This window comes from Somniosus microcephalus, chromosome 1, assembly GCF_052327205.1.
Source record: "Somniosus microcephalus isolate GS21.2 chromosome 1, FLI_Smic_1.0, whole genome shotgun sequence".
Taxonomy (NCBI): Eukaryota; Metazoa; Chordata; class Chondrichthyes; order Squaliformes; family Somniosidae; genus Somniosus; species Somniosus microcephalus.
The window spans coordinates 218,774,983-218,799,908 of record NC_140987.1 but is presented as its reverse complement, the minus strand read 5'-3'; the positions used below and the strand labels follow the sequence as shown (position 1 = coordinate 218,799,908).

The following is a 24,926-nucleotide window of genomic DNA, read 5'->3' as shown; positions in this document are numbered from 1 at the left end:
TTATTTAAATGGGGAGAGATTACAAAATGCTGAGGTACAGAGGGATCTGGGGGTCCTTGTACATGAGTCAAAAAAGTTAGCATGTACAGCAAGTAATTAGGAAGGCAAATGGAATGTTGGCCTTCATTGCTAAGGGAATGGAGTATAAAAGTTGGGAAGTCCTGTTACAACTGTACAGGGCATTGGTGAGAACACACTTGGAGTACTGCATACAGTTTTGGTCTCCTTATTTAAGGAAGGATATATTTGCATTGGAGGCAGTTCAGAGAAGGTTGATGAGGTTGATTCCGGAGATGAAGACGTTGTCTTATGAAGAAAGGTTGAGCAGGTTGGGCTTATACTCGTTGGAGTTTAGAAGAATGAGAGGGGATCTTATTGAAACATATAAGATTCTGAAGGGGTTTGACAGGGTAGATGCAGAGAGGATGTTTCCCCTCATGTGGGAATCTAGAACTAGGGGGCATAATTTCAGAATAAGGGGGCACCCTTTTAAATCGTAAATGAGGAGGAATTTCTTCTCTCAGAGGGTTGTGAATCTTTGGAATTCTCTTCCCCAGAGAGCTGTGGAGGCTGGGTCATTGAATATATTTAAGGTGGAGAGAGACAGATTTTTGAAAGGTAAGGGAGTCAAGGGTTATGGGAGCGGGCTGGCAAGTGGAGTTGAGGCCAAGATCAGATCAGCCATGATCTTATTGAATGGCGGAGCAGGCTCGAGGGGCCAAATGACCTACTCCTGCTCCTACGTCTTATGTTCTAAGTGGGGAGAGATGTAGTTGGACTTTTAAATAATCTAGTTCGACACTTCAACACTAAAGAAGAGCTGCATTGAGTTGCTGCCCATCAGAAAAGATGGTAGATGTAAAAGTAAGGTGCCAGTAGTTCAGGTGGATGTTAAAGATCCCATAGCACTATTTGAAAAGGAGGCAGTTCACCCAGTGTCCTGGCTAACAGTCCCCCTCAACCACGAAAAAGCAGTTTACCCAGTCATTCACCTCATTGCTGTTTCTGGGATCTTGACATGCAAAACGTGTTTGCCTACGAAACAATAGCAATTGCACTTTAAAGCAACGCATTGTACGTGAAACATTTAGGGAAGTTTCTGTCAGACATTGAAGTGGACAATATTGCAGAGGTCGAAGTAGAGCTCTTCATGATGGAACAAGATGTTGGTTTTGAAACGCAGCTCAGAGTGAAAGAGAAAAGTTTCTATAAAGTTGTTCTCTAACCTGGTTTAAAACCAGAAAGACTTCTTTTTAAAATACCCCTTTCAGGTTATTATTTATGTAATGCCTAATAAAGGTATGAATTATTTGATGCACATTCTTTTTTTGCAGCACTGGAATGCTATGAAAACATGAGGTGCATTTGTTCCGCAACACACCCTCAATGTTGCATCCATTTGTGTTAATATCAGCTCAAAGACATGGTTCTGCATAACATTGAATCTTAAAAGGAGCTGTGGACAGGTATTTATATGCAGAAATAAAAGTGCAAAAAAAATCCTTATGTTGATGGAATTTTTTTTTAAGAAGAATGAGGTATATTCAAAGCTTTGTTTTAACTTATACACAATACATTATGTAGGATATAATGAACCGACACTCAAAAAAGGAACAGCTTTAAATATAACCTACTGCTGCTGACAATAGGCATTAACTGAGCAATTATAATTATTTTGCTACAGGGAGTTTATAAAGTATTTCTTTTCATTCAGCACCATTCCTTCAATTGCTGAAAGATCAAACACATTTCTTCACACGCCCACTAATTCTCTCACTTTCCACACCTTTGCCAGTTTTAGCTTTGTGGGAACCTGCCTCAGGGTACTTGCACATTATTTTCCCATTGACTGTGTCCAAGGACACTGGTACCTCAGCAGCCGATTAACTAAAAAAAATGCAGGTTTAATCAGAAGTCTTTGTACTTAACGAACAAGTGTTCAATCAAAAAGAACAAAACATATTTAACTCTAATAATCAGATATGAATTAAGTGCTTTAGCAAATTTGCACTGGATGCCAAACTATACAGATACTAGCTCATAGATAGAAGAGACTTCCTGGAATTAGGTCCATGCAATAAATGCCAGCTTTTAAATACAATTAATGTTATTTTTGCTGTTGCACCTGCAGCATCATATGTCAACCTATTTGTTCTGAAGCCAAACTAGTGATCAAATAGCATGTGCTGTGATTGAAATGTTGCAACACATTCTCATTCATTGTGGTTTCTGTAAACTTTGAATTGATTTTCAGTAGGGATAGGGGCTCAAGTTCGTGTCGCTGGAGCGAGGCTGGCATTACTTAAAGCTAGCCTGCTCCTTTTCAAGACAGTCTGCAGCTCTTAAAGCTGAACTGCCTTCAGCAAAAAAAATTAAAATTCCTTCAGAACTAGGCAGTCTGCAGCTCTTAAAACTCAACTGTCTTCTGCACATAAAAAATGTTAAAAGTCCTTCAACACTAACACAAATGGCTCAACAGGGCAGGGAAGGGGCACCCAGGGACTCAGGTGCAGCACTTCAGCTTTGTGCAGGGGTTCAACACTGGAAGAGAGGTCCTCTACCCACAGGGGCCAGGAGACCCTCCAGAAAGAAGGATGTGGGACCAAATTGTTAAGGCCGTCACTACCAGCAGTGTCGTCCCCAGGACGTGGCACCAGTGCCCAAAGAAGTAACATGACCTTAGATGAGTGGTCAAGGTCAGTGAATGCATCTTCAAAAGCCATCTCCTACCAACTGCACCAGTAACCTCACACACTGCTCAATGCATGACCCCCACCACCCCCATCACTCACCTACCAACAAACTCTACCAATCACAAGGCAGACCTCACATTCCTAGCTTCACCTCACTCCCTTGGAGGAAACTGTGCTGGCCATTCTTGGCAGGCCCTTGGCCAACAGTGGGGTTGAAAGGATACAAGATGCTGGTATCCTCATACGTTACCCTCCTTCTCACATCCCACTTCCCCCTCATCCCACAATATCACCTGATGTACAAGCTGCACATGGTGTAAGCATGCACCTCATGCTTTCCTGCCATCCCCTCACCACAACCCTACCCTTGTGCCTTCTTAATTTTAGACACCCAAGAAATCTAGCCTGTCCAGTCAGTGGGCAACCAAGGAGAGAGGGGAGTGAAGAAAAAGGAGAAACACTGTCACTCAGTTTCACACTCTCAACCACCAACTCCTCAAGGTTGTCCTGCAAGGCCATCTGCAGTCTCCCTCACTGAAAGTCAGTAGCCTTCCACCAGCCATGCTTCAGCCACTAGGGTAGCACTGCATAACATCACTAGGATAGGCAAAGGCAGACACAAAACACTCACTAAAGGAATGCACAAGGGTGATTAGTTGATTTTTTGATGTTATATTGGATGGATAGATGTATAAAGTTGGATTGGAAAGTTTGCTTTATGGTGCCTTTTATTTCAGCATTGTGGCCAAGACAATGCTGTGATAGTCAGTAACAGAGGGAAGGTAAGGTGTGGGACAAATGCTAAAAGGGGAATTGGGGTTCTGTTCACTGGTACCACGGGCGGATGATTCAATCCCGGACAGAAAGAGGCTGGCTGGGTTGCCTCCTTCCTTCCGCTTCCTCCTCGTCTGCTTTTTCCTCTTCTGCTTCCTCCACCCTCTGCGAGCAGTTTGTCCCCTTTGCTGCCTCTGCTTCATCTCTATGTGATGTTGCAGCCCAAGGGGGACTGCAACTAGAGCTCCCAGGACTGGGAGCAAATGGTGTTCTCCGATGTCTTTCTTTGTCAGCCAAAGCCTTGCAACTATCCAGCAGCACTCGCTGCTCTCCCTGCACATTTTAACAACTTTTTAAATGTATTGCACCAAGCCACTACTCCAGTAAAATGTAAAAAAAAGTCCAAAAGTAAAAATCTAAACTTACCTGCAAGATATGTGTCCTTTTAAGAAGCGTTGGCAGCGTCTCTGTTGTACTGCTGCACACATGTTCTTCCGTCCGTGGTTTGGAGAGGGCGGTATCAAGAACAGCGACATCCAAAATCTCAGATGCATGCCGATTGATGCCACGATCTGCATAATTTAAACGTGGGCGGCGAGCACAGACAACAGCAGCGCTGCCGACCTGCCCAAAATGGCGGCTGCCGATGGGCGGAAGCGAGGTGGCTGCCATTTTTACAGCAAAACCGGCATTAACAGCTGGCGCTACACCTCCCAATTTCATGGCCTCAATTTATAGTTCTGGTTTATATTCAAGGCTTTCACCTCTGGTAAAAGACACTGCTGGCACTTTTTTAATCAAATAAATTTATCGCATGATGATAGGTGATGGCAATTTTACTTCAATTATGACCTCATCAATCACTAATATCTCAGAAGAAGACCAACTAAAGTAAAATAACAACCATAAGAGCCAACAGGAATTATGCCACAATATTTGTGCACTTTTTCAAACTAATATACATATAGTTAGCTCTCCTACTTTAAACACTGCACAGCAGCTAAATACATGTTTACTAGTAAACCTGACAATACAGGGGAAAAGCCCTAAGGTCATTGTTGGTTTTTATTGAAGAAACAAAATAGAGTGACAGAGAATTTTTATGCTCCGTAAGATAAGAGCCATCAGTGGTGGGAACAGTTCATTTCTAACTGTTTACTAACAATGTCCACACCGTGCAGTGCAATTGTATTTCAACAAGGTTAGAGGTTGATCAATTTTTAAAATGATGGCCAAAACCACAACTGAAATGGTGTACATCCAAGTTAATGACATTATTTGGCTTCTTCAAATCATTTTTATTTTGGTCATTTTTTTCCCCTCTTTCCGATCTCTCTTAAAGGTGGTACTCATGTTTCATGTGTGTCACACTCCAGATGGCATCTTGCCCAAGACGCCATTTTTTTTGTTTGGGAGCCTGAGAAATAACAATAGTTTGCATTTATATAGCGCCTTTATTGTAGTAAAACTCCCCAAGGCGCTTCACAGAAGCGTTATCAAACAAAATTTGACACTGAGCCGCAGAAAGTGATAATAGGACAGATGACCAAAAGCTGGTTAAAGATGTAGCTTTTAAGGAGCGTGTTAAAGGAGGGAGAAGTAGAGAGGAGGAGAGATTTAGGCAGGGAATTCCAGAGCTTAGGGCCCAGCCAGCTGCAAGTGTGGCCACCAATGATGGAGCGATAAAGATCGGGATGCGCAAGAGGCCAGAATTGGAGGAGCGCAAAGATCTCGGAGGGTTGTGGGGCTGGAGAAGATTACAGATATAGGGAGGGGCAAGCCTTGGAGGGATTTGAAAACAAGGGTGAGAATTTTAAAATTGAGGCGTTGCCGGACCGGGAGCCAATGTAGGTCAGCGAGCACAGGGGTGATGGGTGAACGGGACCTGGTGCGAGCACAGGGGTGATGGGTGAACGGGACCTGGTGCCAGGTCGGAGGGCAGCAGAGTTTTAAATGAGCTCAACTTTATGGAGGGTGGAAGATGGGAGGGAAGCCAGGAGTGCATTGGAATAGTCAAGTCTAGAGGTAACAGAGGCATAGATGAGGGTTTCAGCAGCAGATGAGCTGAGGCAGGGGCAGAGTCGGGCGATGTTACAGATGTGGAAGTAGGTGGTCTTAGTGATGGCATGGATATGTGGTCGGAAGCTCATCTTGTGGGTCAACTCTGACACTGTGTGAATGCTCTGGTTCAGACACAGACAGTTGCCAGAGAGGGATGGAGTCAGTGGCTAGGGAAAGGAGTTTGTGGTGGGGATGGCTTTGGTCTTCCCAATATTTAGTTGGAGGAAATGTCTGCCCATCCAGTACTAGATGTCAGACAAGCAACGTGACAAATCACAGACAGTGGAAGGGTCAAGAGAGGTGGTGGTGAGGTAGAGCGGAGCATCGTCAGCGTACATGTTGTGTTTTCGGATGATATCGCCGAGGGGCAGCATGTAGATGAGTAACAGGACGAGGCTGATAGATCCTTGGGGGACTCCAGAGGTAACGTGTGTTATCATATCATCTGACTGTGGGGTCATTCACAGCCAAGCGTGATCCTGTCCTCATTCAAGGTCAACGTGCATGCACTTCCCGTGGGAATCCCTGTATAGGAATGATGAGGACCACGAACCACTTATCGTTTTATTCCTCTCCCTAACCCATGCCAACTATCGAGCTCTCCCTACTGTAATCAATTAACATAGCACAGACCAAAGCTTTCTTGATCTTTAAGTTTTAGTATCACACCAAGTAGTGTATTTGTGTACTCTAACTGAGATGTTCTGAAATCAATTTTTATACAGGTCAGAAATAGCATACTACATAGCATCACATAGTATTTACAGCACAGAAACAGGCCATTCGGCCAAACTGGTCTATGCCAGTGTTTATGCTCCACACAAACTTCCTCCCACCCTTCATCTAATCACATCAATATATCCTTCTATTCCTTTCTCCTTCATGTGTTTATCTAGCTTCCCCTTAAATGCATCAATGCTAGTCGCCTCAACTACTCCTTGTGGTAGCGAATTCCACATTCTAACCACTCTCTGGGTAAAGGAGTTTGTCCTGAATTCCCTATTGGATTTATAAGTGACTATTCTATATTTATGGCCCCTAGTTCTGGTGTCTACGTGGAAATATCTTCTCTACGTCTACTCAATCAAAATCTTTCATAATCTTAAAGACCTCTATCAGGTTATTCCTCAATCTTCTCTTTTCTAAAGAAAAGAGCCCCAGCCTGTTCAATCTTTCTGGTTAGGTATAACGTCTCAGTTCTGGTATCATCCTAGTAAATCTTTTTTGAACCTTTTCCAGTACCTCTATCTCCATTTTGTAATATGGAGACCAGAACTGCGCACAGTACTCCCAAGTGCGGTCTAATTAAGGTTCAATACAAATTTATCATAACTTCTCTGCTTTTGAATTCTATCCCTCTAGAAATAAACCCCAGTGCTTTGTTTGCCTTTTTATGGCCTTTTTAATGAGTGTCACTACTTTTAGTGATTTGTGTATCTGTACCCCCAGATTCCTCTGCTCCTCTGTGTAACCAGAAAGTATGTTGTAGAATAATAAATTATGAAAAATGAACTACTGCAGCTAATGAGGCTTGTCACATCAGCAGTCCCTTCAAGAATCGCTGGTTTGGCTGTTGAACGCCTGAAAAAACTGACTGTAGCATGCATGGCGCAATACAATTTTGCAAAGGGGCCTGAAACAGGTGTTTGGCCCCCAATTTGCACATGCAATCGGCCTAATGCCAGATACAGGCACGCACCCTGGACACCTATGCAGGAACCCTAACAAATATTGCGGAGCGCGTGCGTGCACTTATTCCGCCTGTCACCCGCAATATTGGTTCTGGTTCCTGCATAGGCGCCCAGGACGCCTTCGCTGGCCATTTTGTGCCTGTAAAAATGGCACAGTGATATCCAGTTTCTCTGGGCCTTTATGTTAGTGATCCATTATTTATAACCTGCCATACTATCTATGCATCTTGATTTACTTGACACGCTCTAACACATGTCTTTTCTACTCTGTTGTGGCAATGTAAAGCATTTTACAGGAAAATATCTGTGAGGTGTGACATTATGCAATCAAAATATTGATGATAAACATCTGACAGGAACAAAGATGAGTTTCATTAAAAAGCAAAAACAAAGCATTCCAATGCCTTCATTCGACCTTCTGAGTATGCTGATAACAGTATATTTCCACAGCCAGTGTACAAAGATAAATTACCTATTTTTGGTATAAGCTTCCTCATTCTTTCAATATAGGTCACTTCTACAGAACAATTAACAGGCAATCATCTTTAAAAACAACATCATTCTTTTAGTAGTGTTGTGAAATAGGTGATCTTTGCCACAAGCATGGGTTATGCCCTGTTCTGGTTTCACACTTTATTTCTTTTAAAGCAGCTGGCAACTAGAGACACCCAATTGATACAACATTGGAAATACACACACAGAAAATGATAAAAGGTCCCATTGTTGTAGACAGGAGGAAATCGGCTTTTATATGGTAGACTGAACTACATTCGAGCAGTGAGAGCTATTACAGACAAACTACTGTCCTTCCTCATTCATTCTTCTCATATAAATGAATTTTACCAAAGCAGTACAGCACAATAATCAAGGTTGGGCATCTCCATGAATTGAGTTGGAGACCAGGCTGGAGCAAACCTAAAGACTTGCCAACCTGAGAAGGCGGATGAAGACATTAATACTTCATAATTGCATAAAAATTACTCCACTTAGCAGCCTTGGAGATAGAACCGTGAGAAAGCCTTTATCAAAAGACTCAAAATGGCCATTGCACAAGTAGGCTGAGCATTTGCTTTTCCTGCTAGATTTTTACCAGTTAGAGCACAATATAGAAGAAAGGAAAATATGAAGCAGTGAGAACAAAAGTGAAGCAGAAGTAGCATTAAAACATTATTTTATAAAACAAAACAAAAGTTAGAACAATAAGTATAGAAAAGTACAAAAAAGTGAAAGGTGAAGATAGATGAGTAAAATTTTAAATATTTAGTATAACATTAATATTACTATACTAAAGCTACTCAACATCTGTGTAGCTTTTTCAGATAAATCAACAATAAGGACTTGTCTTTTAGCTGAAAATGTAAACAAATTGTCCAGGAAATGCAGGATTCCCTAGGAGTGGTCGTGATCTAAGGGGTAAAAGCCAACCTGTCAAATGGGGCTCTGAGAGGAGTCATGTCAGATCTGACCTCCCGTCTGTGAAGTAGTCTTATATTTAAGGAATTTCTAAAGGTTTGGCTGCACTCGGCTCTAACAGGTCAAACAATCAAGTCTTCCTCAGCCATTAAGGAGTTACCAAAATTGCTGTTGTCCCCTCCAATCAGATCTTGTGTTTGATCCCTAGATTTTGAGAAAATGTAGGGAGTACATGCAAAATCATTCTCTCTCAGGTGGTTGACAGGCCATCAAAGGCTTGTCCATATTCTTGCAGAAATATCTTGGCAGCAATTTATTTTGGAAGGTTTCCATGGTTCTATCCACAGGTAACTCAACATGTCAAAGATTAGTTGGCCCGTTTCAAGAAAAATGACAAAATTGATGGCTGTTCTAGTTCTTTACCCACATTAAACAAAAAACTGTCAAGCATTTTTCATGAGAATAGTGCCCTTTTAAGACACTGAAGTAAATTTTGATTACCTACCCTACAAAATACAGATAAAAGTGAAAGTGATCCAATGCATTTTTATCCACTATGTAATGTGCCTTTGGCATCCGTATCAACTCAGTGTGCATTCCAGCTGGTTGGCATTTTGCACAATGAATGGCACAATCTAATTCACAGTATGTAAAAAACTCATGACTTCAGTGGAGATAAAAACGGGGAGAGATGTAAAACCGGTGGGCGATTCGCTATCACTCACTTTACACTATTGCACAAAACCAAAGTCCACACCCAAGGAGTGAGTGTATGTGCTCCACTCAAGTATCAGACCATTTTTGTTTTAGTGGCAATGTTCCATCTACACCCGTTCTTTGCAGGCTTTAAACAAGGGTCACATTAATCTAACATTTGAAATCACAGATCTGCAGATCTCTGCATATCTTCTCAATTTTGTAAGTTTTACTATTTCTCAAGGCAATTTTACACCAGGCATTTTGACACCTATTAGTTAAAGAAAACCCAGAATTTTGAACCCATAATTTTATCTCTTTTAATAAATGATTTTGTTAATATATAAAGCTTCTGAAATACGAGGTCATATGCTAGAGGGGCTTTGGTCACATTGATCAGTGACAGAAACTATGTCACAATCTTTAAAGGCCAAATAGGTCAACTTCCAGTTATTAAACTGGTTACAATTTTCTTTATTATATGTTAGATTCTATTGAATGGCTCCAACCTATCACTAGTGATCAATTACCATGTGAAAGAGCAGAAAGTTATAGGCTAATGATTCAGTAGTAACTGTGTGTAATTGCTACATAGCTAATTACAGAATAGCAGTGCACACAGCCAGGACCATTGCAGCCTTTGTTTGGTATTAAATTGTATAAACACAACTCTGAGATCAAGTTAAGATACCATTCCTTCTGGTTCAGTAGTATCACGCTCACCTCTGAGTCAGAAGATTGTGGGTTCATGCACTACTCCTGGAATTGAGCACATAATCCAGGCCGGTACTTCAGTGCAGTACTGAGGGAATATTGTCTTGTTGGAGATGTGTCTTTTGGATGAGGCATTAAACCGAGGCAATATCTGTCTGCTCAAGGGGATGCAAAAGATCCTATAGCAGTATTCAAAGAAGACCAAGGGAGTTCTCCCCGTGTCCTGGCCAAAATTTACCCCTCGACCAATACCACAAAAGAAATGGTAATCTGCTCATTCTTCCATTTGCTGTTGGTGGAACCTTGCTGACAGCAAGTTGTCGGCCATGTTTGCCTACAAAACAATAGTGACCATGTTTCAAAAGTAATTCATTGGCTATAAAATACTTTGGAATATCCTGAGGATGTGAAAAGTACTATGATAGCAAAATACTGCAGGTGCTGGAAATCCGAAATAACAACAGAAAACGCTGGAAAAACTCAGCAGGCCAGGGCAGCATCTGTGGAGAGAGAAACAGAGTTAACGTTTCAGGTCGATGACCCTTCGTCAGAATGAAAGGTCATCGGCCTGAAACGTTAACTCTGTTTCTCTCTCCACGGATGCTGCCCTGGCCTGCTGAGTTTTTCCAGAGTTTTCTGTTGTTATTGTGAAAGGTACTACGTAGATGCCAGTTCATTCCTTCTTTCCCACTTCACTATAACTGATCAAATAAGCCAACAATGTCAGATGAAGTCAACTCCTAATTACCATCGAGCAGTACTATTATCAAACAATATGAGAAGCTCAGGGAACTGTCCATTCTGACATGTACAAATTTCTAATACACAAAGTAGAATTTATTAAAACACACTGAACTTCAGTATGGAAGGAGAGATAAAATCATGCTACTGAAGTATAGTTTATTTCACTGCACGGCAAACCCCACTTACTGTTCCCTTTCCTCATTCATTTCTGTAAAGGTGTCTTCCTTTGTTAAATAGGAAATATAGTACAAAACATTAGTAATACAACAATATATGAAAAATAGAAAAGAATCTACATTCACATCTTCAGGATGTCCCAAAGCTCTTCACAGCCAATGAAGCACTTTTGAATGTATTCACTGCTGTAATGTAGGTAAAAACAAAAGCCGATTTACACATAGCAAGTTGATAAATGACCAGATATACTGTTATATGGTTGTTAGTTGAGGGGCAATTTCAATTCTGTGCACAATAGAGGATGTAGAGGGACAGGAACTGCAACCATCTAGCGGCTGGAGGCCTGTCATTACAATATAGCAGGCAACATTTTTTAATTTTTTTCTCCCGTTATACATGTTGACATAAAAGTGTTACTCAAAAATTATGATTTAGAATACAAGGGTAATATGGACAGGAAGTGTGAACAATTGCAAGATTGTTTTCATTTACCTTTGTTTTTTTCCTTGTTTCCTTTGGAGAAACTCGCCAATTTTGTTGGTATCTGTTGCTGGACACCTGTCGGTTTCAGGAGCTGATTGGTTGTACTCAGAAGCTGAACAGGAACTTCATATTTCAGGTTCTCATTAATCCTAACAGTGGAGCCCAAGGAGCTCTCCACCTTGTGAGATTCAGAAAACGTCCATACACTGTTCACTCTCTGATGGCTGTTCAGAGAATACTGGAGTGCAGCCTCATTTACAAAGACTGATGCTGTGTCTAGTCCTGTACCGCCCAAGCTTCCTGTTCGAGTGTGAACGGGGACCTGTAGAAATTAAGGCACTTAAAATAAGGGCAAATAAAGTAAACAGTGATATTACTTATTTTAGAAATTAGAAACACTTCATTGTGCATCTATCTGCTGCAGAGTGGTAGGATGCTGGTTCACACATTCTGTATTCCCTCCCCCACCCCACACACAATGATGATTCCTGATCTCAACCATGCCTTCAGGGAGAGGTGCGGAACAAAGGCCAGGCACTTTCCTAAAGAGGGAAAGGGGGGAAAAAAGGAGTAGACCCAGATCTTTTTCATACGTGACCAAGCAACCAATACAAAAGCAATATTGACTAATTGCCTCCTTTCCCTCTTAGCCAGTTATGGCGTGCATAATGGGGACAGGTTAAAGAAGGAAAGGAGATACAATATATAAAATTGCAAACAAAGAGAAGTACATTAAACCACCTGAATAGCTTGTATATATCACGTATAACTGTATGTAATCCCATTCATTACATAGCAATTGTGCCTAAGCCATGCAAGTATAGTACTAGCCATGTAAATATAGAACTGGAAAAGAGAGCATAAATTACATCACAGATGAATATACATGCAGGGAGATGACAGACTGTTCTGATTCCTGACATTGAATTAGATATGGGGATGTTAATTGGCAGGTTGTGATTTCTTGTTGTCACACTATCTGACAGACTATAATTATAGGAGCTTGTCATCCGACATAACTCTACTGTGACACACTATAATTAGTTAAATATAATTCAAAGAATTAATCTTATTATAATTCTTAAAACACAGAGCATTTCTGAAGGTTGTATCACTATACATAGTGGCTTAGAGAAATACCTGATAGATTTTTTTATATTCGTTCATGGGATGTGGGCGTCGCTGGCAAGGCCAGCATTTATTGCTCATCCCTAATTGCCCTTGAGAAGGTGGATGTGAACCACCTTCTTGAACCGCTGCAGTCTGTGTGGTGCTGATACGCCCACAGTGCTGTTAGGGAAGGAGTTCCAGGATTTTGACCCAGTGACGATGAAGGATCGACAATATACTTACAAGTCAGGAGGGTGTGTGACTTGGAGGGGAACTTGGAGGTGGTGGTGTTCCCAAGTGCCTGTTGCCCTTGTCCTTCTAGGTGGTAGAGGTCGTGGGTTTGGGAGGTGTTGCCGAAGAAGCCTTGGCAAGTTGCTGCAGTGCATCTTGTAGATGGTACACACTGCAGCCACAGTACGCCGGTGGTGGAGGGAGTGAATGTTTAAGGTGGTGGATGGGGTGCCAATCAAGCAAGCTGCTTTGTCCTGGATGGTGTCGAGCTTCTTGAGTGTTGTTGGAGCTGCACTCATCCAGGCAAGTGGAGAATATTCCATCACACTCCTGACTTGTGCCTTGTAGATGGTGGAAAGGCTTTGGGGTGTCAGGAGGTGAGGCACTAACCACAGAATACCTAGCCTCTGACCTGCTCTTATTGCCACAGTATTTATGACAAAGCTCTGCAATCCTGCCACATCCAGTTGTGAATGGTGGTGGACTATTAAACAATTAATGGGAGGAGGAGGCTCCATGAATATCCCCATCCTCAATGATGGTGGAGCCCAGCACGTGAGGGCAAAGACAAGGCTGAAACATTTACAACCATCTTCAGCCAGAAGTGCCGAGTGGATGATCCATATTGGCCTACTCCTGAGGTCCCCACCATCACAGAAGCCAGTCTTCAGACAATTCGATTCACTCCACATGATATCATGAAACAGCTGAGCGCACTGGATACAGCAAAGGCTGTGGGCCCCGAAAGCATCCTGGCTGTCGTGCTGAAGACTGTGCTCCCGATCTAGCCGCACCTCTAGCCAAGCTGTTCCAGTACAGCTATAACACTGGCATCTATCCGACAATGTGGAAAACTGCCCAGGTATGTCCTGTCCACAAAAAGCTGGACAAATCTAATCCGAGCTTTGATCTGATCCGTTGATTATGGGATCGCTTAGCCCTGTCTATAGCATGCTGATTCTGCTTTTTAGCATGCATGTAGTTCTGTGTTGCAGCTTCCCCAGGTTGCCACTGCATTTTTCGGTACGCCTGGTGCTGCTCCTGGCATACTCTTCTACACTCCTCATTGAACCAGAGTTGGTCACCTGGCTTGATGGTAATGGTAAAGTGAGGGATATGCCGAGCCATGAGGTTACAAATTGTGGTGGAATACAATTCTGCTGCTGCTGATGGCCCACAGCACCTCATGGATGCCCAGTTTTGAGCTGCAAGATCTGTTCTGAATCTATCCCGTTTGGCACGGTGGTAGTGCTACACAACACGATGGAGGGCATCCTCAGTGTGAAGATGGGACTTGACTGTGCGGTGGTCACTGCTACCAATTCTGACAGGAAGATTGGTGAGGATAAGGTCAAGTAGGTTTTCCCTCCTGTTGGTTCTCTCACCACCTGTTGCAGGCCCAGACTGGCAGTTATGTCCTTCAGGACTCGGCCAGCTCGGTCAGTAGTGGTGCTACCAAGCCACTCTTGGCGATGGACATTGAAGTCCCCCACCCAAAGTACATTCTGTGCCCTTGCTACTCTCAGTGCTTCTTCCAAGTGGTGTTCAACAATCATCAGCTGAGGGAGGGCGGTAGGTGGTAATCAGCAGGAGGTTTCCTTGCCCATGTTTGACCTGAATGGGGTCCAGAGTCAATGTTGAGGATTCCCAGGGCCACCTCTTCCCAACTGTATGATAGCAAAATACTGCGGATGCTGGAATTCCGAAATAACAACAGAAAATGCTGGAAAAATTCAGCAGGCCAGACAACATCCGTGGAGAGAGAAATAGAGTCAACGTTTCAGGTCGAAACCCTTCGTCGGGACTGAAAAAGCACAGGAAATGAAACAGATTAAAAGGCCAGTTTGGGGGCTGGGAAATGGGGATGAGAGAACAAAAGAGAAGTGAAGAGACATTAAGAGGTATTCAAAATGAGACGAGATGGTGATAGGACTAGTGGAGAGACAAAAGACGGCTCTAGATTAGGTGTGAAATGCGCTGGCAGAATGAGGCACAGCTGCCATGTGGGAGAGAAAAAAAGGGGGAAGGGCACAAAATATATGTAAAAATGTAATGGGGACCGAGGTTAGGATCTGAAATTGTTGAACTCGATATTGAGTCCGGAAGGCTGTAAAGTGCCTAATCGGAAGATGAGGTGCTGTTCCTCGAGCTTACGCTGGGTTTCCGTGGAACAATGCAAGAGCCCGAGTACGGTGAGGTCTGAGTGGGAATGGGGCGGTGAATTAAAATGACGGGTGACCGGAAGCTCAGGGTCACCCTTACGGACTGAACGGAGGTGTTCCGCAAAGCGGTCACCCAATCTGCGTTTGGTCTCCCCAATGTAGAGGAGACCACATCGTGAGCAGTGAATACAGTATACTAGATTGCAAGAAGTACAAGTAAATCGCTGTTTCACCTGGAAGGGGTGTTTGGGGCCCTGGAAAGTGGGAAGGGGGGAGGTATAAGGGCAGGTGTTGCATGTTCTGTGCTTGCACGGGAAGGTGCCGGGTGAAAGGGAAGGGGTGCTGGGGGTGATAGAGGAGTGGACTAGGGTGTCTCGGAGGGAGCGGTCCCTACGGAATGCTGAAAGGGGAGGGGAGGGGAAGATGCATTTGGTGGTGGGATCACGTTGGAGGTGGCGGAAATGGCGGAGGATGATCCGTTGAATGTGGAGGCTGGTGGGGCGAAAGGTAAGAACAAGGGGAACCCTATCGTGGTTCCGGGAGGGAGGGGCAGGGGTGAGGGCAGAAGTGCAGGAGATAGAACGGACACGGTCGAGGGCCGTGTCAACCACGGTAGAGGGGAATCCTCGGTTGAGGAAAAAGGAAGACACGTCAGAAGCACTGGTGTGGAAGGTGGCATCGTCGGAGCAGATACGGCGGAGATGGAGAAACTGGGAGAATGGAATAGAGTCCTTACAGGAGGCGGGGTGGGAGGAAGTTTAGTCCAGGTAGCTGTGGGAGTCAGTGGGTTTGTAGTGAATATTGGTCAATAACCTATCCCCAGAGATGGAGACGGAGACGTCGAGGAAGGGAAGGGAAGAGTCGGAGATGGACCATGTGAAGGTGAGGGAAGGGTGGAAATTGGAGGCAGTGAATGAAATTGTCTAGTTCAGAGCGAGAGCAGGAAACGGCACCGATACAGTCATCAATGTACCGGAAAAAGAGGTGAGGGAGGGGACTCGAGTAGGACTGGAACAATGAGTGTTCCGCATATCCCACGAAAAGGCAGGCATAGCTAGGACCCATGCGAGTACCCATAGCAACACCTTTGATTTGGAAGAAATGAGTGGAGTCAAAGGAGAAGTTGTTCAATGTGAGAACAAGTTCAGCCAGGCGGAGGAGGGTGGTGGTGGATGGGGACTGGTTGGGCATCTGTTCAAGGAAGAAGCAGAGCGCTCTCATGCCATCCTGGTGGGGGATGGAGGTGTAGAGGGATTGTACGTCCATGGTGAAAATGAGGCGGTTGGGGCCAGGAAACTGTTAAAGTGGCGGAGGGTGTCAGAAGAGTCACGGATGTAGGTGGGAAGAGACTGGACAAGGGAGAAAAGATAGAGTCGAGATAGGAAGAGGTAAGTTCCGTGGGGCAAGAACAGGCTGAAACGATTGGTCTACCAGGGCAGTCCTGTTTGTGGATCTTGGTAAGGAGGTAGAAGCGGGCTGTGCGGGGTTAGGGAACTATGAGGTTGGTGGCCGCGGGGGGAAGATCTCCAGAGGAGATGAGGTCAGTGACAGTCTTGGAAACGGTGGTTTGATATTCAGTAGTAGGGTCATGGTCCAGGTGGAGGTAGGAGGTGGTGTCGGAGAGTTGGCGTTCAGCTTCTGCTAGGTAGAGGTCGGTTCGCCAAACTACAACAGCACCATCCTTGTCAGCAGGTTTAATGACATTGTTGGGGTTGGATCTGAGAGATTGGAGTGCTGCAAGTTCAGAGGGAGGTAGCTTGCAGTGAGTGAGGGGAAGCAGAGAAATGGAGACGGCCGATGTCACAGCGGCAGTTAGCGATGAAAAGATCTAGAGAGGGTAAGAGGCTGGGGGGAGGGGTCCAGGTAGAACAGGAATTCTGAAAGCGGGAGAAAGGGTCAGCCATGCGGGGAGAAGACTCCTGGCCAGAGAGATGGGCACGGAGACGAAGGCGGCGGAAAAAGAGCTCAGCATCGTGCCGAGCTCGAAATTCATTGAGGTGGGGGCGTAAGGGGATGAAGCTCAGGCTTTTGCTGAGGACTGATCTTTTGGGGTCAGAGAAGGGAAGGTCAGAGGGGATAGTGAAAACGTGGCAAGGGGTGAGATTGGGAGAAGGGGGGGTCAGAGGAAAGTGAAGGGGAAGAAGGTTCCAGAGGGGCGTTGGTGTTCAAGAGTTGATGAAGCTTGCGATCCTTGACATCGGAAAGGAAGAAAAAAAGTTTTTTGTTGAAGCATCGGATGAGTCGAAGGATGAAATGGAACTGTGGACCCGGACAGCTTTGAGATAGAGTGCGTCGGTGCTGCTGAAGAGAGGGGTCGAGAGTGTCCATGTGGTGCCGCATGGCATTGAACGTGGATCTCAAGATGTGGCGAGAGCAGTAGTTTGAGGAACGATGAATATCTTGGAGATATTTGTAATCCTGGGTGGATCCGAAACACGAAGGGTGGAAGTTTAGTTGGAATCCACGTGGAATAAGTCGGAACCGGAAACAGTTGCTGAGGAAAATGATGAGGCTGTGAAACCGAGTCTTGGCAGATACCTGATCGAACACGAGATGGGAAACTGAAAGTAATGAAGATGAACAAGGTTGAAGAGCCAAACGGAGATCCCGTCAAAGAGAAGAGCAGAACTTCTTCAAGGTAGGCATTCCTAGAAGAGGTATGGCAGTGAACCAAACACTAGTACGAGAGCAAAATACGGCGGATGCTGGAAATCTTCCCAACTGTATACCACTGTACCGCCACCCCTGGTGGGTCTGTCCTGCCAGTGGGACAGGACATACCCAGGGATGGTGATGGAGGAGTTTGGGACATTGGTTGTATGATTCTGTGAGTATGACTATGTCAGGCTGTTGCTTGACTAGTCTGTGGGACAGCGCTCCTAATTTTGGCACAAGTCCCCAGATGTTGATGAGGAGAACGTTGCAGGGTCGAGTGGGCTGGGTGTGCTGTTGTCGTGTCCCTAGCCGGTGCCGAGATCGATGCTGGGTGGTCTGTCCGGTTTTATTCCTATAGATTGATTTTCATAGTGGTTTTTTACAACTGAGTGGCTTGCTAGGCCATTTCAGAGGTCAGTTAAGAGTCAACCACACTGCTGTGGGTCTGGAGTCACCAGACCAGGTAAGGACGGCAGATTTCCTTCCCTAAAGGACATTAGTGAACCAGATGGGTTTTTACGACAATCCGATAGTTTCATGGTTACCAGTACTGATACTAGCATTTCATTCCAGATTTATTTAATTAAATTTAAATTCCCCAGCTGCCATGGTGGGATTTGAACTGACGTCTCTGGATCATTAGTCCATACTTACTGATAAAAGTCATTCATTTAGACAAATAATATTTTAGATTAAACAGTTCGGGGAGCACTTCAGAAGAAAGAGTCAGAGCGACAGTTTCCTGTTGTTCTGTAACTTCCTGAAGACTTGTCTTCTCTGGTGAACCAAATGAAATGCTCTGGTCTGTTATGTGGTTACATTTTAACTAGTCATATTCAAGATTTTACTCCAAAGATATAACAAAACATTGGTGACTAGATTAGAAGCACCCCATGATTGCTCTCCACCAGGTCGATCTGCCCAACTTGGCAAAAGTGGGACCTCCAGGAAGACTTATCTGAGGTAGATTCAGAGCCTGGCATGAGAAATGATCATTAGATTAGGTCCGTTACTCTATGAAGACCAGCTTATGCCATTCAACATGTTAGCAGATAAATTTTACCTCTCCCGGCATGACCAATACAACTATCTCCAACAATACTATTTTAAATTTGCATAATTGCAAGAAAAGACGAATGGCTTTTAATTCATGAATATTTTGACTTGCAAAATGATACTGCAGCTACAAACTGTAATACAATACGCTGAGTATTTATAGGCTACTTTGGAGTATTTATAGGATACTTTGAAGAAAAGAGAGACGATAGGGTAACTTTCCAACTGCTCGTCAGAAGTGCATATCAGAAATTAAGGCGAAAGTTGCCCACAATTTTCCAGCCGTTAGAATTCCTACTTTGCACTGGCAGAAAGCAAGGCTCCCCATCATTGGAAAATTACCCATTATCACAACTTTCAGAAATATCACGGGTGCTTCACATACAATGAGGCTGATATTCAGCGAATCCGCCGGGTGTAAACAGTGCGCTACCATCTAAACTGGAACTCTGAGATGGGCAGCTGGCACACCTGCCTGTTTCAAGTGGGAGGCCATTTGAAATGATGTATATAGGACCCTGATTGTAATTTTGAAGTACAAATGGGCAGTGCATTCGTGATACACACAGCACTGGCTTGTTCTGGCATTGAGCGGCTTTACCAAGGGTCTTTAAAGGGATCGCTGCAGGCTGCTCTGAAAAGGGTTGAAATTATTTTTTAACTTTCAACTTTGTGGGCCAGGAGAAACAGGGTCACTTCACCACCCCCGCCCCCTCCCCCCCAAACTCCAGCTCTGATTTCCAGTCCTCCTTAACTGGCAGCCTGCCTTAAAGCACCAGTTTGGGGCTGGAAACTCATGGCAGCATGGTAATGAGACCCGGGCTTTAAAATGGCAGTAACAGCGAGCGGGCAGCAGGCAAGCTCCAGCCTGTCGAGCGCCTCAAACTAAAAGCAGCCGCAAATGATTACTTATCAGTGGTTGTTATGTGGGCAAGTGCAGCAGCTGTTTTGCACACAGCAATGCTCTACAAGCAGCAATAAGGTGAATGGGCAGATAATCTATTTTGATGGTGTTGGTTGAGGGAGGAATTCTGGCCACGTTATCTTTAAAGTTTACTTTAAATCACCGGGACAGGTAGATGGGGCCTATGTCTAATATTTCATTCAAATGATTGCATCTCTGAAAATTTGCACTGCACTGAAGTGTCAGCCTAGGTATGAACTCAAATGCCTGGTGCTCAAATGCTTGAGCCTTCTGATTTAGCATTGACAGTCCTACGAACTGCACCAAGCTGACAGGTAAGCATTTTACTAAATAAAGCTGGGTAAAGAATGGTGGCAGCTGCTTCCTTTGATGCCTTAAAGAGCATGCAGTTAATCTCTTGTTGTTAAATAACATACTGTAGGAACGGAGGTTCCTAACTAAATAATTCAGCTCAACTCGATGGATTAAAAGACTGGAATTTAATAACAACGAAGTTTGCTGGATGTTACAAGGAGGAAATCAAAACACGTTCGTTCAAGATGCCAGGTAGTCGAAGACTGCTGGAAAGTTCTCTAAGCTGACGTCATGACGTCCCCACGTTCTTCGCGCCACTGGCGGTCACGTGATCGGCGTCATGACGTCACCACGCAGGATAAAGGCAAACACACACTGTAAAGGTAACAATCAGTTTAAAGGTGCAGTCCCCGGCTGCACTATAATACAATTAAGGGGATTATACTAAAGTACACCGAGTCTCTTGTGGCTCCTCCACAGGCGCCCCCCCAGAATCCCCATGTCTGACTGCGAAAACGACGATGAGGCATCTGTAGGCGGTTCAACGGCTGGCTGTTGTAATGATGAATCGGCGTGCAACAGTGGTCGTCCTCGGCGAGGTGGCTGGGCAGGCACTATTGTTTCAGTGCGATCGAGGTGAGCGGCCTTCAGGCGGTCGATGGAGACAGTGTCCGGTCTGCCGCCTACGTCGACGGTGAAATATTTCTCACCGGCAGATATGACACGAAATGGGCCGGCGTATGGTGGTTTAAGTGGGTCTCTGTGCGCGTCATGCCTGATGAAGACATAATCGGCGGACATGAGGTCTGCAGGAACATGAGGCCTCTGTAAGCCATGATGCGAGGTCGGAATGGGCAGGAAGTTCTTGGCCGCCTCGCGATGCTGGATAAGCTGCTGAGTTGCAGACCACGGTTCTGTATGCGGAGGCAGGAAGTCACCAGGGACCCTCAAGGTTTGCCCGTAAACTAACTCAGCTGATGAAGACTGAAGGTCTTCCTTGGGAGCCGTCCTTAGCCCTAGCATCACCCAAAGCAATCTGTCTACCCAGTTGGATCCGCGCAGGCTTGCACGAAGGGATGCCTTAAGCGACCGATGGAACCTTTCGCACAGGCCGTTCACCTGCGGATGGTAGGCGGTGGTACGGTGTAGCTTGGTACCTAAGCTGTGTGCAACGGCGTTCCATAATTCGGAAGTGAATTGTGGACCTCGGTCCGATGATATGTCGGATGGGACGCCGAAGCGAGCCACCTACGATGACAGGAATGCCCTGGCAATATCAGCTGTAGTGGTAGCGACCAACGGAATCGCCTCTGGCCACCTGGTGGTGTGGTCCACTATTGTGAGGAGATGCGTGAAACCACGTGCACGTGGTCAAACCGTCGCTCTGGCACTGGAAACTCAGCCAAAGGGGCTTTAACATGCCGGTTGACTTTTGCTTTTTGACAATCAATACAATTGTTTGTCCAATCTCGGACATCTAAGTGCATGCCCTTCCACACGAACTTGCGGGACATGAGACGTTGCGAAGCTCGCATCCCTGGGTGCGACAACCCGTGTATCGCCCGAAAGACTTTCTTGCGCCACTCGACCGGCACTATGGGACAAGGCATTCCCATGGATGTGTCGCACAAAAGGGTGGTTCCTGCTGAGTGGAACTGAACGTCAACGACTTGCCAACTGGAAGGCGTGGTCCGGTACGCTTGAACTTCGGGGTCAGCCAACTGCTCTTCCGCTAAGCCAGCGAAATCGACGCCCAGGTTAACTGCCAGGACAGGAGCGCGGGAGGCGCAATCGGCCACGAGATTGTCCTTGCCCGAGACGTGTCGCAGATCGGTGGTGAATTCCGAAATGAAGGTGAGGTGGCGCTGTTGCCGCGCTGACCAAGGTTCAGACGTTTTGGCCATGGCAAACGTGAGTGGTTTATGGTCCACAAACGCGGTGAACGGGCGTCCTAGCAGAAAGCAAAAATGTCGAATAGCCAAAAACAGGGCGAGCAACTCCCTATCGAACGTGCTGTACTGGCGTTCGTTCTTGCGTAGTTGGCGGCTGAAAAAGGCCAGCGGCTGCCAAGTCCCGTCTACCCACTGCTCCTGCATCGCTCCAATGGCGGAGTCCGAAGCATCCGTCGTGAGAGCGATGGTTGCACCTGGAATAGGGTGTGCCAGCATGGTTGCATCTGCCAGTGCTGCTTTGGTATCTAGGAAGGCCTGGTCCATCTGGGGAGTCCAGTTGATGAGGTCTTTGCCAGATTTCCCTTTCAGTGCTTCATACAGCGGTTGCATCAACTGCGCTGCCTTGGGGACAAAATGATGGTAAAAATTAACCACCCCCAGGAATTCCTGCAAGGACTTAACAGCGAGGGGACGTAGAAAAGCTGTAACAGCCTCGACCTTGGTGGCTAGTGGAACGGCGCCGTCTGATGTTATCCTGTGCCCCAGGAAATCGATGCTGGTGAGACCGAATTGGCATTTGGCCGGGTTGACAATGAGGCTATGCTGGCTTAACCGAGTGAAGAGCTGGCGTAGATGTAACACGTGTTCCTTGGGGTTCTTGCTAGCGACGAGTATATCGTCCAGATATACGAAAAGGAAAGGCAAATCCCGTAAAACAGAGTCCATGAGCCACTGGAAAGCCTGCGCTGCATTTTTTAACCCGAAAGGCATTCTGAAAAATTCGAAAAGGCCAAAAGGTGTGATGACCGCCGTCTTGGGAACATCTTGGGGGTGCACCGGAACCTGGTGATACCCGCGGACAAGATCCACCTTTGAAAATATTGGCCTAGAAATTCGGTTGTTTGCGCCAGCGGTTAACACCTAAAGAGACCGAGAATTGGGGCGTAACCTAATGTTGGGGCGGGCGCAATGAAGATAGCGACAACTCCCATATTGACTATACATTTAACGCCTGCGCTAAGTGTTTGCGCGCGCCTGCGAGCGCAAGCAGATCATGACGTCATTTCATTGTGCAACGCCTTTTAGGGGCGCCTGAGCAGATATTGGGTGGCGCCCGGAGCCTTTACGCCTAGCGCTATTAGTGACAGTTCGAAGGAGCGTTAGCAGGCCCTTCTCGGAGTCGGGGGGCGCTATTTAAAGGGGACAGCTCTAGTATAGAAGCTTCAGCCACTTGGCCTGTTCATTGCGATTGTTGGTGGAGAGAGTTGGGGAGCTACTGTGGAGCAGAGTTTTTGGAATTTAGCATTAGAGTACTTGGGACCCTCAAACCTGTCCGGAGCAGTTGGAGCACTAGACCTAACAGCCTTTTGACCAACTGGCATCGGAATGGGAGATGCTTTGGAGGGCGACGGCCTCATGGCCGAACACTATGAAGGGGCAGAAAGATGGCGGGAGAGAGGGCCGGGATTGGCCAGAAGGAGGAGGGGCAATGGAGGTCTTTAGGCAGCAGGTGCCATACCTTGACATGTCGGAGGAGCAGTGTGTGCGAAGGCTCCGATTCGGGATGGACGTTGTTACTGAGTGTAATGAAATCTGTTTGTCTTGATCCTGTATTCGTTTTGCACTCATGTATATTACCCTCCCCCACTGTGTATAGTTTCACTTCCTCTTTCCCGACTAACCTGGGAGGTTCCAGGTCTTGGCTCTTGGCTCCGCCCCTGACTTCTCTTTCATAAAGATCCCAGGATCTGTATGACTCATTCCTGTGAACCAGTCGGCGTGTTGAGATGTTAGCTCTGATCTTAGTGATTAAAAGCCAACTTGTTTAAGTCTATAACTTCTAGTTTTGTGGTTATTGAAGGCCCATCAATTTTAATCACTAAAGAATACTAGGATGGATCGACTCCTAAAACCAGAGCGTCTGGACTTGGATCCACATTCTGCTGAAGCATCAAATCAATTTGGACACTGGCTCAAATGCTTCGAACTCTTCGCGGGGGCCTCATCCGCTAGCGAGGTAGATAAACTGAGTCTACTGACTACTCGCGTAAGTCATCGGATTTATTCGTTCCTCCGGGACGCCACCTCTTACACGGAGGCTATCACTATCCTGAAGGCACAATACCAGAGGCCGGTAAACGAAGTGTACGCCAGACATCTGCTGGCTACACGCAGGCAGCGACCAGAGGAATCAATGGACGATTTCTTACAGGGCCTAAAGGACCTGGTCCGGGGCTGTAACTGCAAGGCCGTGACGGCCAACGTGTACTCTGACGAATTGGTCCGCGATTCCTTCATCACGGGTCTCAAATCGAATGATATCCGGCAGAGACTGCTGGAGAAGGAGGTCCTGGACTTAAAAAAGGCAGTGGCCACTGCGCGATCGCTGGACGTGGCCCAGAGAAACTCTGACTCTTTTTCTTCCGGCCATGCGGCCCTCACCGCCTCGTGCGCGCCGAGGGGGCCGCCATCTTGGAATCAGCCATCTTCCCCATCCAGGTCTCAGACCAGCTCGACGCCGCCGGAGTCCCCACACAGAAGTTCACCCAGGAGTCCTACAACAGCGGCAATGTCTCGAGACCCGAAATGCTACTTCTGCGGCCAGGCCAAGCACCCCAGACAACGATGCCCAGCGAAGGACGCTACATGCTTCAAATGTAAGAAAAAGGGGCATTTTAGCAAAGTCTGCAGGGGGAATCCGATTTCCAACTCCGTCACCGCCTCGTGCGTGCCGTACGGGCCGCCATCTTGGGAGCCGCCATCTTTTCCCGACTCAACTGCCGCCCAGGGCCCAACAGTGGCTTCGATCACGGTGGATCAATCCAGGCCACGCCCGTTGACAAAATCCATGATGGACATACAGGTAAACGGGAATTTAACGAAATGTTTAATTGACTGTGGGAGTACCGAGAGTTTTATCCACCCTAGCCTGGTACAGCGGCACTCATTAATGGTAACCCCTACACGGAGCAGAATTGCTATGGCTGCTAAGCCCCACACTTCGGACATTTTGGGCTACTGTGTGGTAACACTGACTGTAAAAGGCACGGACTACAAGGATTTTAAACTCCTCGTGATGCCAGAACTCTGTGTTAATGTAATCTTGGGCCTGGACTTCCAGTGCCACCACGAAAGTGTCACGCTAGCATATGGCG

At 45.9% G+C, this 24,926-nt stretch overlaps 1 protein-coding gene across 5 annotated transcripts in view; it reads right to left on the bottom strand.

Moving 5' to 3' along the window:
* arhgef28a (Rho guanine nucleotide exchange factor (GEF) 28a) overlaps positions 1–24,926 on the bottom strand; it is a 678,106-nt gene that overhangs the window by 98,009 nt on the left and 555,171 nt on the right. For all 5 annotated transcript variants that reach the window (XM_085990347.1, XM_085990327.1, XM_085990336.1 and 2 more), the window contains one exon: positions 11,456–11,768. In XM_085990347.1, coding sequence (XP_085846473.1) covers positions 11,456–11,768 — 313 coding nt within the window. The remainder of the gene's footprint in view (positions 1–11,455; positions 11,769–24,926) is intronic.